This window comes from Rhopilema esculentum, chromosome 17 (assembly GCF_057945365.1).
Source record: "Rhopilema esculentum isolate cy_ngs chromosome 17, ASM5794536v1, whole genome shotgun sequence".
NCBI classification, from domain to species: domain Eukaryota; kingdom Metazoa; phylum Cnidaria; class Scyphozoa; order Rhizostomeae; family Rhizostomatidae; genus Rhopilema; species Rhopilema esculentum.
The window spans coordinates 2,696,059-2,716,575 of record NC_142831.1 but is presented as its reverse complement, the minus strand read 5'-3'; the positions used below and the strand labels follow the sequence as shown (position 1 = coordinate 2,716,575).

The window sequence follows — 20,517 nt, the reverse complement described above, 5'->3', positions numbered from 1 at the left end:
AGAGGGACCTTGGAAAAACTGTTTTCTGTTTGTGACTGTGCCAGTGACCTACAGTCCTGAACCCTCTGCATGTTCATTGATTGATTTAGAGGGAACTTGGAAAGACTGTTTTATATTTGTGACTGTGCCAGTGATCTACAGTCCTGCATCCTCTGCATGTTCATTGATTGATTTAGAGGGAACTTGGAAAGACTGTTTTATATTTGTGACTGTGCCAGTGATCTACAGTCCTGCATCCTCTGCATGTTCATTGATTGATTTAGAGGGACCTTGGAAAGACTGTTTTCTACTTGTATATTTCAAAGATGATTATTTTCTTCATGAATGATGATTTTTTTGAAGAAAAAAATTCATTCTGGAATGAAGCATTTCAAGCTATGTTTTAGTACCCTCCTTTAGAACCCATGCACTATCTTTTCCTTATTTTCTGTGCCTTGTTTTCAACATCTTTTCTTTAGGCTAAAGTTCAGCGGAATCCAATTCTATCTTTGAAGCTATCTGTTTTAAAACTTTTTTTTTCGCAAGTTAAACTTTTCTGTGTCTGTTTAGGTTTAAACATCGAATTAACGTTGTCTTACAAACAATATTCTAAAGGATCAAAAACTGCATTTTTCCTCACTGCGATTTTCAAATAACTAAGGACGACTGATTAAAATGTTAGATAGTTCTTATATGAAGCTAATCAGAGTAAACCTGTCTCAACACGAGTGTTTAAGCGAATCCGTTTCATGTGATGGGGGTAACTAAGGACCATACCATAAAGACAGAAGGCTGAAATTGAGTTTTATGGATAATGAACGTCTTATATTTCTAACGAAACCTGATAAAAATTATACACAAAGGCTTACTGGCTTGGATCGTCTTAACATAAAAAAGAATCACGTTTATTTTGCTGATATTATAAGGGTGACTAAGCTATAAAGCTGCAAAGTGTTGGTAATTTTTTACCAAAGGCTGAAAATTTGTCCAAGCAACACGTTCTAAGAACATATGGACGTTCTAAGAACATATGGCAAAGATTATAGCTCGGAATACTGCCCATTCAATCTGTTCTTGAGTTCTGCCTTTAGCAAAAAAAATATTCTTTCAGTCTTGGCGAAAACCTCAAAATGCGCCAGGAGAAGCACGGGGAAATTAAATGGGGGTAGGGCATGTAATCAGGGGGCTAGACAAGTTACGTTGTTATTTACCACACCCCCTGAAAAGATGAGGTTCCTTTTCTAAAGATATTGCAGAGACAGAAATTGAGGTAGTGTAAAAGTCAGTTTAGTGGAAGTTTTCGACAGCCAACTCCTTTAGATTTATCTACGATACTATCAAGCTCTGTTATACCCTTGATATCATGTTCTATACTGCATTTAGCAAGTCCTTCTTGTCTCTAATCAGACATTGAAGCTTGATGGCAGTCTTTGATAAGGAGGATGAAGGTCAAAATAACACAGGATAAATCTCTATCAACTTCTCGTCAATATTTGACAAAAAATCAATCATTGAAATAAGTCCACCCTAGTATTTTCTTTTACGCCGCCCTCAAAATGTACCGAAAGTCTTTACTAGAAATATATTTAGCTCTGAGAATGCTTAAGTACCTCTTTGGTAAAAGGAATATTTTGCGAAGATTGTCTTCTTATAATTAGGCTGAGAATTCTTTTGCTAAATACCTTTTTTGACCTTGTAATGTAAATATGTTGATCCTGTCAAAAACACGTTCTCGTTTCTATCATAAATTTGCCTGAATATGAAAGCAGCAGCTTATCCAGCCTCTAGGTCTTCTTCGCCTATGGTGACACCCAACTTTAGCAAAATTTTGATTTTTAATCTATTGATTTTACATTAAAATTTTTCTAATATTGAAATGTAGAGCTTCAGTGACTACAAAGTCAGTTAGGCAGATTCCTCTCTTTTCTGGCTTAGTACCATTTTATATGTTCCATAATTAATAATGAAGTTATTTTGATTGTATAACAAGCGTTTTGAAGGAAAAAGCAAAAGTACTTCTGCTTTTAGATGGTTTCCAGAGGTTGCTTAGTCAGGTCTCTGGGGGTAATTTCCCATACCTTTTACATTTTTGATATCTTATGCTTACGAGGCTAACGTATTTAGGTGAGAGTTATGCTTACGAGACCAATCTATTTCTCAAATAAATTCTCAACCTAACATACACATAACGTAGGCCAGTGAGAAGTTCAATCATTAGCTTCCACTGTTGTGTGGTACATAATTACAAAGGAGATTTTATCAAGCTGAAGGTGTCTGCCAGTTCGATGAAAAGGCAAATAATTATATAAAAGTATTCTTAGTTACTATACCACTGCTAAAATAAAAGTTTGATATAAAGAAAAAGAGATTTTAGCATTTATTTGTAATTCCTTTTCTCTGATCGTGAGTACAGTTCTTTGTGAGTGGGTAACAAATCTATCTTATTTTCAAGTTGTTTTTGCTTGGAAACAATAAACATAAATTGCTCGGCAAAAAATAAAAATAAATCAATCCATTCATGAACAGTTGTTTTAGTTGAGTTGCTTTAGAATTGACTTAGGGGTAGGTACCTTAATAGGTTTGAGGAACCGGGAAGTGCCTTCACTTAGGTAGTTAAAGGAGACCTAATTTCTGAAAAGTCCCGAATTATTGGTATCAGTTTTTGAAAAATATGCGGAATTATCAGTACCATTTGAGAAACATGAATTATGGGTGCCATTTTGGGAAAATATTGCAAAATTATTAGCCTGCGTCACAGACCATCACCACTCTCCTCCTTGGTGGGTTATAAGAAGGGAAATTTGGCATTAACAAAACGAATTTCCAGCTAGAAATTGAAGTATGAAATATGTTTAATATTGAGGTTTTGGGGCAAAAAATATACAAATCTATTGGATGATTTTATTGAGTCTTGAATGTTATTGCATTGCGGAATTATGGGTAACGTTTTCATCATGTTTGCGGAATTATGGGTCACAATTTTTCAGACATGTGCAGAATTATGGGTCCAAATTTTGAACCAAAATGACACGTTCCCGTCAAAAACTAGGCTTAACCCCCTCCACCCCCCCTCCCCCGAGGAGAGTGGTTCACATGATATGATGATTCTTTAATCTGTAGTGATTAATGCAAATGCTTTATGGTCTCACCAAAGTGAAAATGGAAGTGAAAGTGGAAGAGAACCTTTTATTATGATAGGAAAAAAGCGGAAAACTCAAACATGCATTTCATATAGGTTTTTATAGCATATCATATGTCAGGAAAAACATCAATTTTCCCATTCCTTCATTATATCTACATTCTTAAGTCTTACGGCTAATGTCTACTTTAATTTCCCTTAAAGTTCATATATTTAATCTCTGCAAATGGGTTTTGATGCCAACAATTCTTATCGTTGTCTTTATCAATAACACATAATTGAAAACTAAGCAATAAAATTTTATCGTTTATCTCTTAAAAATTAACCATATCTTTAATGCTTACTCTCTCTGGAGTTTTAAAAAATTAGAGTCCATTCTATTGCCAATAAAGTTTAAAAGGTTTTGACAAAGCATTTCATTTTTGGTTGATAAGAATTTTTACAGTCGTTTGCATCTTGAAATCACATAAAAAGCCTGTCTGTCTCCATAAAGTGATCAATACTGAGACCATTAGCTACAGATATCAACGTGGAGTACCATTAGCTTGTCAATCAATTGTATTGTAAGTAAATTGTCAGAATTATATAGTCAATATTATTAGATTAATCGTGACTTTTTTCTTATCGATCACGCAAAGACTATTTTGCAACATTTCCAAGAAAATTACGTGTGAGATTTTTAGAGTCATTCAAAGTAACGGAAGACACACAGACAGATAGGGTTTTTCACCTTCTTTTAGTAGCCATTTGTTTGTAGTTTGTGTTAATTTCCAGATTTTTAGTTGATTGAGTATATAATGATGTCACCCATTCAACTATAAACATAAATTCTTTTTCCATTTTTACTGTTTGACTTAAAGCACCACAAATACCTATAGATGAGAGAACCCATTTGAATTTTCTATAAGTTTGCTGTGATATGGTCAATAAAAACATGAAAGGCGTAAAGTTTACTGCTGGCTTGGTTCATAAAGATTGGAACCAACACCAATCTGTAATGTTGTGAGAAGGATGAACAAGTACTCTTTCTATCCAAACTTACCAGTCAATGTTTTTTACTGAGCACAGTAGGGACAATTTTGATATTATGCAAGATAAAAGTATACCATTTTAGGATAAAACAGATTGAAATTTTTTTGACCTGCTTTCAGTAGTTGATATTTACAATAAACTTTTAATAAACGGTCAAAATAAATAAAGCAAAGATTTAGAGGCAAAAAGTTCCTTGAAGAGAGCAATACGTCTCTACTGCTTACCCATGGTAACTTTCTGTTCTTTCTGTAGATTGCTGTTGATAATGCCACTTGGTGATTGGCTTGATATATTCCATGATTTTTGCTGATTTCAGACATAGAATTTCAAAGTAATTAGATTTTGCTGTTGGCCTTTGTTAAGTAGTTCTTCTACACTGCAAAGCAGATCATTTGATGTGTTTGCAATTCATCAATATTTCGATTCCCTTAAGTTTTATAAAGGGGTGTGTTTCGTAGACTGTTAGCGATTGTCTATAGAGCTTTCGAGTGGTGGGGTATTACCCTGAGGGTAAGTGCAATAAATCACAGTGAAATTTCCTGTGTAGTCAAGTTCCTTTCTGATTTTTAAGGTAAACGTATTTGGATAAGCTTTCTAAGTGATATAGAATGAGGGGTGGAGGTGGGGGGTGGGGGATGGGGAGTAAGAGTGAGGATGCAACTAATTTCCGCTTCTACCCACTTGAGAGAGCAGCCATCAAGCTTCCAGTATCTTTATATTACTTGGAAAGGGTTTGGCGAGGCATTATACTATATTCTCGTTCGTTTATTTACTCTGATGAAGTCCTGTATGCCATAATCTGATGAAATTTATCTTATAACATTGGATTCTTGTCGTCGCTTTGCTTTGTTTCTGAACTTTTTCTTCATATTTATACTCATTACAAGATTCATAGAATCCGGTGGACAGCCTATCCTGCGGTTCTTTCTTCTCACACATTATATTACCCCTCTCTTTCACTCTTTGGTTTTTCACATTCTTGAGCTCAGAGAAAGAAAACAAAAGCACTCTCTCGTGTCAAAAATTATTTAGAGTAAACAAATGTGCTTATCTCTTTAAAATTTGCAAAATGTTGTCAGGACCAAAAAAAATAAGAAATATCGTTATACTTACCAGTTAAAATTGAAGATTGGAAAATTGAATATTAACACTCTTTCTATACAAATCATTATAACTTTACAGGTAAGGTAGTATCTAATTAAGGATTTAATTAAGGGAAATAATTTAACTGAGCAGATAGCAGAAATTAAACTGAGAAGCAAGAGTAAGCCTGGAACATGAATTAGGTCTACTAGCGGCACAATTTATCTGCACCCCATATAAGTTCAAGCTTTTCATAATATGCTCGTCTCTTACAACAAGAAAGGGACCAAGTTGAAATGTTTTTTGGTATTTTTGCCAGAAATAAATCTCGTCTTCGGCAGCCTTAAGGTTAAACATATCCTTTTATCCTGTTTTTTATACGAATTCTGCTGATTGTGCTTTAATATTAGTGACCGCAGTTCATCTTTTCAAATTAGGGAGAAAATGAAAATATTTCTGATTTTTATAACTATTCAGCTGCAAATCTTATAAGCCTTTGGTGAATAATTTCATCTGTAAAAGGTCTACTTGTATTTGATGGGTCAGCTTGCAATTTCCAATAATTTGGAATCAAGTGAAATCATATAGCTTCTTCTTGCGATTTGATAGTTTAAGTGTTTTGTACTAGAAGTACACGTATGTTTTTCATAAACATTAGGACTTTTCTAACACCATTAGTCTTTTCTCCATGATTATTTTCTTGTAGGTTATTTGAATTTAGATCTCTTTGTCTACCAAAAATTCCGAAACCTGTCACCATTAATGTATTTTGCACAATCTGGGTTTTCCAGTAAATGCTGCCTGATAGCAGAATCGCATGTTTTAGTTGTAGTTTTAGATCTGCAAGACCGACATGGCTGTCCTTTTTTGGCCAATGTGATTCCAGCTACGTAGGACATGCAAACCAACAAATTGGGGGATAAAATAAAACAGCATGTTCCTTCTACCATTAGAAGCAAAGCTATACACCAAAGAGAACAGCCACCTCAGTCTTGCAGATCTTAACCCACAACTACAACGGGCAGCATTTACTGGAAAACCCAGATTGTGCAAAAAAAACTATAACGGCGACATGTTTTGGATTATTGGTGGAGCCCGATCGTCGTTCCAATTAGAAGTTTTAGAACCTTGTTTACAGTGGGCGCTCAGTTGAACAAAATTATGATACAATATACATTGTGTTGTGTTTGTGTGATAATTTTTTCAAGACTCACTGTAATTCATAGCAAGGCAAAATATAAACTTAGTCACGTGTTAACAAACTATGCTCAACCACAGTATACCATAACAGCAGTTTTATGGAATAAAATTGTTCAAAGGTTTAAATGTACATGTTTTTTTAAAGAAAGTGTTTTTCAGCCGAGATTTCAGAATTTTTTAGCTACTTTCTAATTTCAGCACTCAAACTTTCTTTACACTTTCTTAACGTAAAATTGGAATGTTTTTACCCTACTGAACATTCGCAGTGATGGAGAAGATGAAATGCTATTGATATGTTATATTTTGCCATAAAACCCTCAACGTCATAACCCCAACTATTGAAGAAAACCCAACAAACAGAACTGTGTAAAATATGCCATCTTAGCTATAAACAAATAATTTCGACACCGTTTACCTCGTCTGGTTTGATTTAATCATCGAAACCGTCGTCAAATGCCAGCGGAAATTTTCGACTTCGGAATATCTATATTTTCAACTTTCTTTCATAGATCCGGTCATAAACTTTCTTAGCTTTTGAAGAACGAAGCATAACTTTCTTATAAAACAATTTCTTATAAAAAAACATGTAGAAGGAAATGAGTTTCCTAAGCAACAGAAATTTTCTGTTCTCGTTTTTCCATAATTTTGAACTGTTTTTGTATAGGGTTTTCTGATAAAAAATAAGTTAACAGATTTTTTGAACATTCTATTGGCCAATAAATTTCCTTGACGAGAGAAACGCATTCTTGAAATGTTCCTGGAATCTTCGAGTGTGCATTTTGCATTAACAAAGAACCAAACTTTTGTGTCACACCCCCAACATGCCCCTTTTATTTTACAGAAATTATATGCTGATATAGACGGGGGACTCTATACAAAACGTGATCGATGAAAGACGACAAACAATAGAATCTTTGTTTTCTGTCCGATAAGAGAAGCCCGGCTGCTTTTCGGAATGCCATAAACAGAAACAGACGTCCCAGGAATTCATATGTCCTATTTCGTAATTGCTCCCCAAAAGCCCTCCGATTAAACTTTTGTTCTAGTTTGAAAATGTCCTTATTATCAACAACAAGAGAGGCTTTATAGTGCCCAGAAATCGCAATATATTTGATTAGGAACGATCTGCATTCAACTACAAACAAAGGGACTGGTAAGATAATTAAGAAGTTATCTATATTTTCTTTGAACAACGTGTCCTCGTTGCCAATAGTAACGCACGTTGACCTGCTTGCTGTTGTAAATCATAAACATGTCCGTCTTTGATAAAGAAAGATCATTAATGTTTTGAAGTTGCCATTCAGATTTTTGAATTAATGTAATTTAAAATTGTTTTAATAAGCTCCTTTGTGTGTTGCTTTTTCCGTCTGTTGCCTGTTGAAAATGCTTCCTGGGGCACCAATAGCAGCGACTCTGAAGGAAATGGTTTAGATTACAATGTCCGTACCCTTGCTTTGCTAAGAGACAAATCTGCTTCGATAAAAAGCTCACGCTCTAAAGGAGGAAATAGGTGTCATTAATCAACCAGGGGAAAGCGCTTTCTAAAGAAAAATGTAGGCCCTCTTGAGAGTCGCTGCTATTGGTGCCACATTTGTAGGCCTTTCCTGAAACAATCGCCATAGGAAAAGAAGATGAATTTTGATTGCGTGTTGTTGTCAAGTTCGGGGGTCTTAAACACAGGCTACAAAGTTTCATGTAAATGGTTTAAAACCTCCTTTTTTCTGAAAATACTGCAATTTAAATTTATGCTCATTTTGATATGAATATCCTTGAAAATTAATCTGAAAATTGTAAAATTATCCTTTCCGCTTTTCTAAAATAGAAAATGGAAAAGCAGTACGAGTCGCTTGTACCAACTTGTAAGAATATATGTGCGTACCTGCTGATAGACTAAGTCCTTTGATATATTTTATCTTCGTAATTTATTTGCGAAATGAGCTAATTCTCTTACATAAATTATGCCTAAAGAAGTTTAGTCAAGAATGATGAATCTTATATTTGACATAAAATGGCTCTTTTGGTTAATCTTTCATGAGGTGTTTGCATTTCTGTTCATCTTTGAATAATTCATAAGAGGTACTGGCTTATAAAAAACCAGATAACCCTGTCGTCCTTTAGTGGGAGGGGGGGGGGGGGGGGATCAACCAATTAAACTCTCATACACCTTTGGTAGAAATTCTTTTGTTTTATCCGTAAATCCCTAGAAATAATAATTGTTGATGGAATCTCGTATGTTATTTACAAGAGTAAACTATCCCTCGCTCGTTTACTCTGCAAACACCTGCTATGAATTTCATGAACCTTTATTAACTCTTAAGGGCTCTTTCCTTTTCCTCCATAAGACTGATAATCGATTTGCACAGCCAAATAACGTATCAGTCAATTATCATCCTGTATCATTTCCCAAACACGATACGATAGACATTTAATCATCTTTAAGACGTGGGTTGTCTTTTGGTAAGACTTCGTTTTCCAGTATTCTTTTCAACCAAAGATTACATCATCAAAAATACCAGTGAAACGCCATAGTGTGATTTCTAAATTATCCCCATGTTATCAATGTGGCTTTCGCAAACTTCGCTCTTTAAAAGGTCATTTCAATTAAAGTGTACAATAGCATTCATGCTGATCTCCGTATGTCACCTATAATTATCTTTAAAATTAGTCGAATAAGCAGTCGGTGTCCTATTCAGTAGAAACACTATATCAAGACAACAGAAAACCAGAGGTTTAGAAATTTCTTTAGATTGGCTTATATTTTCTTGGTAATCCTTTTAAAGCAGTTCCAGTTATACGCCATGTAGATAGGCAACAGGAAATTACCAACAATTTTAAACTCTTGTGCATCTGAAAAAGATTAACTACCTGCAGATTATTGGATGTTGAAGAAAAACACTAGCATTTGCGTTATAAAAATATGTACAATGCTTGACAAAAGTACTTTGAACACCCAACTTCGCGTTGTGCTTTTATATTAATCGATCCTTTTCCCCAAATGTTTTTCTTCCACACCCCTTCTCCCAAAAACAATGTTGATAGTTAAAAAAATATCATAAAAGTCACAGAAAGAAGTTTTTCCTAACTCCTCTGTTGTTTTATAGTAAACAAACTTTGTTCAAATAGGAAGAGGTGGCTGAATTTGCCCCCGTATCCTGACATAAGTATTCCAAGACATTTGGTAGGCAATGTAAGTAAATTAAAGAAGGTTTGAATCTTCTGACAGGTTTATAGGAGATTTCTGGTCGGGTTTAGTGAGTAATTGAGAATGTTTAATCTGTGAACGGTTAAGACCCAGTGCCTTATAGTTTGATATTGTTTAGATATTTTTGGAGGAATCATCTTGGCAATGTCCAGGAAAAGGCGGCTTATTCCTACGGGCAATACCCTGAAGCTCAAATATCCTTTCCAGTACAAAAGTATAAGGCAAAACTTAATTTGAGCATACTATCTCTTTTGGCTTAGTTGCCCTTCTTGCATATCTTCGATCATGCAACCACTATATTATCGGTTTCAATCTCTGCTCTGTTTCAAGCTCTGCAAGATGCTAAAGAAACCTGCTTTGCTTTGAGCAATCCTAGCCATGATAAAGTGAAGAAATTTTTATTATCATTTGAAATTCTGGCAACAAAAAGTTTCCCCGAAGTATTGGCGAAGAGAAACTTGTTTCTACAGACACGTCACTGATGCCAATCTTCAGCTATTACTTGTTTAAATGCAACTACTTGCTTTGCAGAGGATATTTTTTGACTAAATTTACTTTTTCTGCTTTTTATCAAGCCATTTGCATTTTATTTCTGCTACATCTGTTTCAAATGGTTTTGATATTATCTGTTGATGCCTTTCTCTTTGTTGATGATTTGCAAACGTTGAAGTATTGTGATAAACTCGGTATATTGTCAAATATTTTGCAAAAGCACAGAGGAAAGATTTGCTTGATATGAGTTTTAAAGTGTAGAGAAAAAGTGCAGCTCAAATTCCTACAATATGAGAAGATATTGTGAAATCCGTCTTTATTACATTGATTTATCTTCTGCGGTGCAGCCATTTTTGCCTAAGGTATTTAGAGTCACTTTATAACTTGTTACTGGACATTGTTTGTAAAACGACAGGGATAAGTTGTTTCAAATCTTTGGTTGAACTTGAAGGAGATGGGCAGTAAGATTCATGGGAACAGCTTAGAGAACTGAAGGGAGGTTTTGCGGGCTAGATACTGAACCAATGTCCCTTTATTAGAATGAAGCAGTTCCTAACGTTCCAAATACGCCTTATTGATTACATCTCTTTGATTTGTTGCTTCTTTATTTATCAATGATGACGCAGGAGAGAAATGCTTGCTTTGACTTAGAGTGTGAATTTTTTTTTGCTTGGTTGATCTAGGAACCTGGTTGTCACAATGTAGGTTGCATTTATAAAAAATTTTGTCACATTTTGTTTGAAATCCGAACTTTTTTTCATTTCTGTATTTTTGGGTCAACCAGACCAAGCAGCTCCTTTTCTGTTTTATTTACGCTTGGTGATGCTATCCCCTAATTTTGTTATTTTATTACAGTTTTTTGTATTAAAGCATTCACCACTAAAGCAAAACTAGAAGCTATAAGACCTAAAGTATTAGTTAGCTTTTGGATAATATGACAACATTGAATAACATATCAGTTATTTGCTATCGTATTGATACAAGCAGGATACTATGGGTATTACAATTACACATAGCACTATGAAGCGGGGACCGTGCAGCCATTGGGCTAGGAGTAGCTTGTGCTCCAGAACCCCAGCCTGAAAAAAGAGGTTCTTGAGCACAGACTAGGCTAGTAGGAGCTTTTTTGCAATAATAGCTTAGAAAGTTTTTAGAAAGTTTATTCAAAACGCAACTTTAGTAGGTTTACTCTAACGGATCCTAAAAAGCAGCAGTTCTTCTTGTTTGGGAACCCTATTTGTTTATTCTCTTGGTGTTTTATCTTGTTTAATGATATGTTGTATTTTCTAACTTGGTTAGTTTGGTGTTCAATTATCCTTAAGGCAAATATATCTATTCTACAGTAATTAACATTATCTCAGAATCAGAAATTTATCAATAATAAGTGAAAATAAGGTAGTACTCTCTAAAAGGGGAATTTTCCGGTATTTTTAAGCACGTGGCCCCAAAAGATTTCGATCAGACACTGATCAGTTTTCTCCCCTCTTTTAGACTGGTTCACGATGCCTGCTTTAAAGCAGAGTTTTTAGGTATTTTTACTAGAGCGCTATTTCGTTACATTGCTTACTGAGCTACAAGATTTTCTGCATTCGATTCAATGTTCTCAAATCATTTTTACTTCACATTATTTAAATTAATTTGCCTTACCCTATTCAGTGAAATGATATTTGAAAAATCGTAGCCCATATTTTGACACACTCTTTAACCCAAAAACTCTTTCGCATAAAGTTAATTTTCGGTGCTGAACTTATAGTATTATAATAGTGTATGGGAAAGAAAATGTCGTACGTTACTATAAGACTGCTGAGTGCGGCCTACTATCGCACTTGATGAAAATATAAAACACAGCCATTCGCATAAACAGACAGCTACTGCAAAGCATGCCGGTTGTACAATAGCCTTTAACCACAAACAATCATTTCAAAATTTTGTTCATATTCAATCCAACGAGAATAATCAGATAGTTGCTCTTTTTACCATGGAGTGGCTCTTTTTAATTCTATTCAGGTTACTCATTTGGTTCGTAGGACAGTCTTCATCACTGTTTTCGATACAACTGTACTATTGTCAAAATTTATATGCAAAGAACTTTACCTTTATTAATATATTTTTGAAAGGATTTTTTATAGTCGTTTTCAAGAAGAACTGTCCAAAGTAATTTGTTCAATGAGGTCTGTCCATTTAAATTAATAGATATGGGCAAACAACTGCATACAAGATTTAACTTGTGCTAAGACTTCTCGTTGACTCATGTTAAACTTTCTTTCAGGCATTGGCACAACAATAAATTCAATAATGATTTGATATCTAATAATGGTTACACCAGAGCCCACAAAATCAACAAACGATATGGTATTTTTGCCAAAAGAAGATGACAGAAATGTTGCCTTGCTTGACCAAACATTTTTTCAGCGTGGTTATGACAACCAGATTTCGAAGGTATAACTTTGAAATTCTCTTACAAAATTTTTGTAAATTTCCGCAAAGTTTCCTTTTTCCTTAATTCTTCGGCTTGTGAAAGTACTGATGACCCTTATGATCTTTTGTTGAGTAGCAACCAAGTAATCAACAGGAATTCAAAACATCAACAAAAGTTTAGCCTTTGTCTTATCTTAGAATTCAATTTTGATACCTTTAACTTTCTACATTATCATCAATTTTAAAATTTTCTGCTCTCTGCAGTAATGACGTGTATTGGCTTCTGGAAAGATCTCCAAGTTCTGAATAAAAAAAGTTAATATTGAAAATGAATACCCCAGCTGCCTTGCTAGATTGTACTACCTTTTTCTTATCAAGTTTCTGTACATAGTTCGCAAAACTGCAAATGAATTTTCATTTCTTCTTGATCACTGATATTGTTCTTCTCAAAAATATGCAAGAAGATAAGAAAAATGTATAACTTAATTGATATTAAATAGCATTTGATCTATTATACTTGTTGTTGTAATGTAAGAATTTTTTTCAGACCCATTTTTCCCAGTTTTTGAAAATGTTTTGGTCGAAGTCTATTCATCTAATTTCTAGGTTGAGGAAAAAGAGCTCAAAAAGGCTCGAAGGAGGATAAAAAACAAGGTAAACATTAAAAGTTGTCGTAAAGTTTATTTATTTTCAATGAATAAACTCAATCAAAAAGGAATTAAAAGTCATGAAATTTTGCCAATTTATTTTCTCTTATTGTCTAGATTTCTGCACAAGAAAGTCGTCGACGTAAAAAAGAATACATTGATAGTCTAGAAAGCAGGTGTGTAATTGGGAATGTACCCATTAAATCAGTAGAAAATACTGTATTAATTCTTATTATGAGAACAATTAAAATTCGTAGTTTCGAACAAAGATAAGCTTCATAGCATGAAACCTTTTCATTTGTTCAATCACAGGAGTAGGTCTATCAATGCAGATGAAACCCCCCCCCCCCCTAAAACTTCATCATCCCCAAAGACCCCGCGATAAAGGATCTTTTAATCTTCTCTATTTACCCATCATTTTCTGTCTAAAAATTAAAGTTGCAAGCAATGCGAGGCAAGTTTAGTAAAACTCTACGTTTAGTAAGACAATAATAAACAACAGACGTGGTGGCCATGCAAACGAATTATACCATTGTTTTGTGAACCAAATTCTATTGCCGAGACGACTGCTGCCATGCCTAGTTATATGTTTCATCGACAGAGAGAAAAATTGTCACGAGTTATGTATCTTTTTGTCTTCATTTGGAAGAAAGGTTTTATTATGTCATGGGTTGTCATAAGATAGATAGGAAATTACCCTTGTCATTTCTAATTTGTCTTTGAGGCAATGTATAAATAAAGCTAGTGGAAGCAATTTAAATCATATGTTCCTTTCTAGGGCAATTCATTTTCTTTAATTTTCATCAAACTATGAAGACATTAGGTTTTGATGATAAATTGGCTAACAACACTGCTATTTATCGAAGAGCTAAGCTAACGCCTGATTATGCAATACTTTTTGTTAAGCATTCAATAGTTTAATGCAGTCCAGTAAAATTTTACCAATATGGAAGTTTAAATTGAATGCAAGGACCTCTTTCCAAATTTGACATTCTTGTAAACAAGCAACGTATACTGTATGGTTGACATTTTAAGAGCCAGAATAAATAATCTTTATAATTCGTCAGGCAAAAGTGAGTAAAATAACTGTTTTTTCTGAGCCTGAAGGGATGACAACATAAAATTATTATGCAATTTATAACATAGCTTGTTGGAATAATATTTTAATATATTCTATGTTTTTCTAGGGCTCGTTTAAAAGATCAGGAAAATGATGAACTAAAAAAGAAAATTGAATCATTGGAGGCGAAAATGAGGCAAGCTCCTTAATGATCTATTGTATGTTTGCCGTTCACGCATGAAAGTTTTTGCACGACACTGTAATGATCACTAGACCGAACAGCTTTTTAACTAAAAACAAATATGATTAGAGTCAATGCCAGAAGCTTCATAAATCTCTGCACAATGCAATCAGAGGAAACAGGATTCACCACCGAAAATAATAAACGATTAACAGTATAATAAACTGAAATATTATGTATGTATACTCTTTATAAACTGTTTGCGCTTTGAGAGTGTTTAAAGGGTCCCTTCATATTTTTAGATCTTTGGCTGATGAAATGTTCTGCATGAATCAAAATGCTGCAGACAAGGCATACAGGTCTGAGAATAGATCACTTGTCAAGCAGACCAAATTGGTGACAAGAGCGACGCAAACAGGGATGTGCCTACAGTGGTAACGAATGATCAATCACTCTTTCATCATATATAAGAATACTTTAGATATCTATATTGCAAAAGAATTGGGACCTTAGTCAAGGGATAGTCTACATGGCTAAGTAAAAATTCCAGTTGCTTTCTTGACCTCTTTTAGCCTCATGAAGATGATGCAAATACAGCCTCCATTTAAAAAACGCAGCCTCTTTTTCATGTATGTTTAATGCAGATCTCATATTACATTAATGGTTTCCCAAATATAATTGTAAATTAGGGTTAGCATCTAATAAATAGAACAGTACAGCTGGAGTAATTTATTAATATTCAATTTTTGTTGACGAATATTATACAGAAAACTTGATTAATGTTTTTTCATTTCCAGCTATTTTGAAGAAAACAAAACGCCGTCTCCTCATCCTTCTCTGGCCTCCCATCATCGTTTTCCAAACATGGTCTATGAAAACGCGGAGCATAACACACTTATTCGAGGCACAGATCGGAGCAACCAACGGCAGTATGACTTAAGAATGCCTTTACCTAACACTACAGAGCGTTCTTTTGACTACATCGCAACACAGTCCGAGAAAGAAGGATTGATAGCTTCAGACAGTACAACGAGGGACCACTTAAGAAATGGATTTCATGAAATGCAAAATGATCCAGCTGGCAAGAAACAGAGTAAAGATTCCATGGTTGTTTATTCCAGTCAGAATATTATCTTAATCAAGGATTCCACAATTGGCAAGAAAGTGAAAGCCGCCGTAGAGCATGCTTCTCTTTTTAGAGATACTCCTAAGGCTGACAGCAAAACAGTATTCAGCGACATTGACAATGAAACACAAAACACTAGATGTTATAACAAATCATCTGATTGTTTTAATCAGACTTCATTATCTCGAAAAGGGAGTATTCAGTCTCCAAACCAACTTAGCCCATTATATAGTTCTCAACAAACTGACATTAGGGACATGTCAAGTGATGAAGTTTTTACATACCCGCAGCAGGAAGAAGGAGCTCTTACAATAAAGAATCTTAGTGAAGAGATAGGACGATACAACATCGAACAGAGAATAGGCCATACTTCACTGCAGTCTTTAATGAAATCAAGGCATCAAAATACAGAAAGTCACGTGAAAGACTTGAAGGGCATAAGATCAACGAGTGAAACCAATAACAGACTTGTTTTCAATCTTTGGGGTGATATAGTCCCCGAAAGATTTTCATTAGAAAAATACGCGAAAAAGAGACATCATAGCGACCCTCCTGTTGTTCAACGTAATTTTAATGAATTTTCAGGCATTTGGAAAATCAATGATAAGCTACCCGGTAAAGTATCGCGAATAGCTTCCAATGCACAAGCTGAAGTCGAAGCCAGCTTTACAGGGGATAGTGAACGCACCATGCTTGACGATGACGAGACATCTCTGGAAAGAACTGCATGTCGATCAAATGTAAATGACAATGCATTTGGTATATCATGGATGAAAGAGAAACACAGTGGAGGGTGTAGAGGTGAAGAACAACGTGTGTCAGTAATTGTAAATGACAACAAGATGGAAGTAAAACAAAAATTGTCACCTTCTTTTGACGCAAAGAACCCCATTGATAATAAAAAAAGGTTCTTAGAACCGGAGAAAGAGCCACCAGGTGTTCTGGTTAAGCAAGATGAAATGCGTGAGACCAGTCAAGCTGAACGAATATCAGGTGAAAGTTTTCAAAAGTTTAGCAAGAAAGGAACCTGTAGAATACAATCTTCAAGTGCACCATCGTGCATGCCCCATTCGCATTTCAGAGATATTGAAACCAATCACCGAGAAAAACACGAAAGAAGCTCAAGTTGTTCATATATAATTGAGCGAGGACCATACAATCGGAAAAAGGAAAGAGAATCCGGCAAAAGATTAGAGGGTAATCAAAGGGAAGGCGAAATGTCCCTGTGTGATTTTACTGACAATGCCCCTCAGAAGGTTAAAGGTGAGCCCTTTGCAAGATGGCCAATTGCAAGTAGTATGCCAAGCATGTGTATCGAAACTGCTGCAAGGAATGCAGAAATTGACAGACGTAATAAGAACACCACAACCAACCGTGCAGTACCAGCATTCTTTTACACTGGTAGAAGGCCAATGGACCAATTTATGTAGGAGCTGAAACAAAAGACGTGCATAAAGATGCTGAGAAACATATGTATATATAGACATGATGTTGAGAGGCAGAAATAAGCATAGAATATACCAAAAGGAAACGTCTGGATTCCTAACTTCCGGTGGATTTTGACCGTCAAACCGCTGATTCATCGCTGGAATTGACAATTTTCTGTGAAAAAATGGAAAAAAAACTACTCTTGGAAGTAAAAGAAATGTTGCATTTGAAAATCCAAACCAACTTTCTTTGCCAAGATAGCTTGTAGCTCTTTTTTACTGTCAGGCAACGTTGCCTTCTAATTATCCTGCTCTTGTATTTGGGGGTAATTTTCTACTGGTAGCAAGTATGGATGATGACAATGCCGCTGTCCGTATCATCAAATGCACTATGAGAATGCAAAGATCTTGCATCCAGAAAAATTAGCATTGATGATCTAGAATTCAGGTCTCCTATAATTGATGTAAATGAAAGGGAGTAAAGGACGAAATTTTTGTATTGATTTCTTAATTGCATCGTTGACTAATGCTCTATGAAGAGCGATAATTTCTCTTAAAAAGAGAGTTAGGCGAATGCCTGGCAAAAGAAATGTAATAATTAATTATATCGAATTTAAATGTCTAAAGGCTAATTTGATGCTATTAGTATGCTCTGAGAAGCTAGTTTTAAGTTTTGGAAAAGAAAAATAAGAAGCCAATGAAAGGAAGGAAAACCTAGATCAAGTATTAGAATCGCAAACATATTCAACTAAGTTTAGTTTCTGAAAGAATCAAAATTTAATGCTCGTTACAAATGCAAACTGTAAATGAAAGCGCCTTTCTTGACCCGTTTTCTTGGAGCCAGTGGGTCACTTTAACAGTTTTACGCGTAGGGTTTATCGAGAATTGTCAAAATTCACTTAAGATTATCAAAAGAATTAAGAAGCCCGTAAGTATCAACTAACAAGTTTTGCTGAGACCCAATATCAAAAGCTAAATAGTTTTGCTTAGAACATAAGAAGTTACTGGCCGTAGTGACTTAAGCTGTTATTTAATTATCATTCAAAACAACATCAATTTCATGACATCAGACCTTAGAAGAGGGATGCACAACAGTAAGGAAATCCAGCTGATGCATTTGCTTAAGTATCTGATGGAAAATATTTACTCTTTTATGCTTTTTTAATTTTATCATCTGTAAGTATTAAAACGTTTATATTGTTTAGTCGGGTACCAAAAAGTATTGGATAACAAGGAAAATTTTACCAAGAATTATCGGATTGAACCCATCCCCGTATATGCGGAGTTAAAGTCTCCCCATGGGAAATCGGACAAGGCTACCTCTTTAAAGGCTCTTGCGCAACCGGCATGCTTTGCGGCTATATTTTTAAAACCGGCCTATCGTACTACGTGAAGATACAAAACACAATCAATTTCTCTAAACAGTTGCCGCTGAGCATGCCGGTTGCGCAAGAGCCTTTAAAGCACAACGTGTTTATAACTAACTCCAATTCCATGTCAGAAGTTGTAGCTTTAAAATACTTTTGAGTGGCCTACTTCTAGTGCTCCGTCGGTAAACATAATTCACTTACGTTTGTAGAGCAAAAATCTCGCTCCCTATGACGTTAACTGTATTATCTTAATATGTAATTGGAGAGTAGAGCTGATTAGTTTCCAGCATAAAGTTTTCATGACAGACCATTTGTAGATCAGTAGATTTTAACATAAATAGCTATTCTTTTCCGGGAAAGTTTTTGAAATGATGGCAAGAATATTGCTTAAATTTTCAAAGAAATTCAACTGCGTGCTTTGAAAGGAAAATGGAATAATTTCAGGGCTCTCACTGTGGCACTGCTAGACTAAATAGACATCTTGATTGGCTTTGTATTTACCTGGTCTGGAGATTCTGCATTCGCTGGCAAGCAGACTTCGCTCTTTCTTTTAGAGGAACCATAAGTGAATAAGTAGTTCTTAGAAGCAAAGCTTGTGTCAATTTTTTGGGGGTCTCCAGGATCCCACACTTTTTTCTTTAGCTAGACCACTGGTTTCAGGACGTTTATATATTGACTTATCAAAATGCTGCTATCTACGTCTGATTAAGCTAGTGAGAATTCTTTATCATAGTTTGTGTTTTGTTGAAGAAAATTTTGTTTGCATTGTATTATAATGGCTTCCATATACTAAGTAATTGATAACTTGCTTTTCAATGCTTCTTGCAACACCCTGACTCACATAAACTACCCCATGTTTCTTGTCGTTTGAGGGATGAAGTAGCTTTTAGTTCATCCTATTGGAATCGGTGATAACTTCGAAATCTGCAGCTCATCAAAATAACGCAAAAAATTAGACGCAATATATAACAAAAGCATCCTAAGTTTATAACATGAAATTAAAGTATTGATTTCACATGAGAGGACGAAAAGCGTTATTGATTGGCTCCGTGTTATTGTAGCCGCTAACTCCGTATATAATTGAATAGTCCAAGAACAAAATTTTCTTGCATTCTTGTATAAATAGCAAACACGCAAAATCTGCATGCAAAATTATCTTCAAAGGAAAAAGTTTTAATAAAATTTTAATTTTTTTTAGTATTTTAAGACCGTTATTGTTTTAATTTTACCGATTTTAAAGTATCTTCAAGAATATTCCATTCATACACAGTATCATAAAAGTAGCTGCGTGCCAGCCAAGTCTTAAGCCCTGTTTATGTTTTGGTTTATTGCCATGGTGTTTCTGAGAGAGTGCTTGGACGGTACCAATACTAGAATAACTTAAAGAAGAAACATGTAAAGGTAGAAAGCAATTAAGAAGGTATGAAATTCATTAAATGAAACACCTGTCTGCTTTAATTGATATTAGCCCTTGGAAACCTGATGCCATTATTGGTAGCTCTTGCATTTAAACATCACGGTATATTTTGAGTCGGGGTTGTGTCCAATCCTTTTGAGGTAGCAAATCGTCTTTCATAAGAATATGATGATTGAGATTTTCAAAAGCAAAGGGACACGTCCTCTCTTCCAGTTTTCGGCGGGATCTATTTTTGTTTCGTCTGAATTCATTCTATGAGAAAACGTACATACACCTTGATGCACAAGATTTACGTTTCTTGTAAAATTGTATCTCGATGCTTTATGAGTATGTTTTTGACAAGTTATTTTGTTAGAGTCAACTGCAGAATACTCTCGAGATGTCTAGATGTATAGCTAACATCAGTGGAAAGGCTTTTTAGATTTTTTTGTATCAAATAGTTTAGAATCATTTCATTTATTTTTAACAATTTGTTTGAACTGATCAATACGGTGACTTGACACCAGGGCCCGTTTAGCACTTGGTACCGTACTCTAGCGGAACTTACACACGAATTTGTTTTTTTAGGCATCTTGAAAAGAATCTAAGATTCGTTAGAGGCTTTACGATTGTTAGCTAGTATCCTGTCAATAAAATGCTTTTTCATACGGGAAACATTATCTTATACAAAGATACTTTTTGTGCCAAATCGGTATATTGAAGCAAATTTTCAGAGCATGTTGCCCATACTTAATGGCGATGATC

General features: G+C 34.9%; 1 protein-coding gene across 3 annotated transcripts in view; it reads left to right on the top strand.

Annotated features, from left to right (window-relative positions):
• LOC135681350 (uncharacterized) overlaps positions 1 to 20,500 on the top strand; it is a 34,765-nt gene extending 14,265 nt beyond the window's left edge. For 2 of the 3 annotated variants that reach the window (XM_065195787.2, XM_065195796.2), the window contains exons 2-7: positions 12,397 to 12,566; positions 13,152 to 13,199; positions 13,310 to 13,368; positions 14,380 to 14,448; positions 14,736 to 14,867; positions 15,231 to 20,500. In XM_065195787.2, coding sequence (XP_065051859.2) covers positions 12,441 to 12,566; positions 13,152 to 13,199; positions 13,310 to 13,368; positions 14,380 to 14,448; positions 14,736 to 14,867; positions 15,231 to 16,989 — 2,193 coding nt within the window. In that variant the 5' untranslated portion in view covers positions 12,397 to 12,440 and the 3' untranslated portion in view covers positions 16,990 to 20,500. Of the gene's footprint in view, positions 1 to 11,618; positions 11,657 to 12,396; positions 12,567 to 13,151; positions 13,200 to 13,309; positions 13,369 to 14,379; positions 14,449 to 14,735; positions 14,868 to 15,230 lie in introns of all 3 variants that reach the window. The other variant, XM_089113479.1, reaches the window with a different exon arrangement.
• Positions 20,501 to 20,517: the final 17 nt, after the last annotated feature.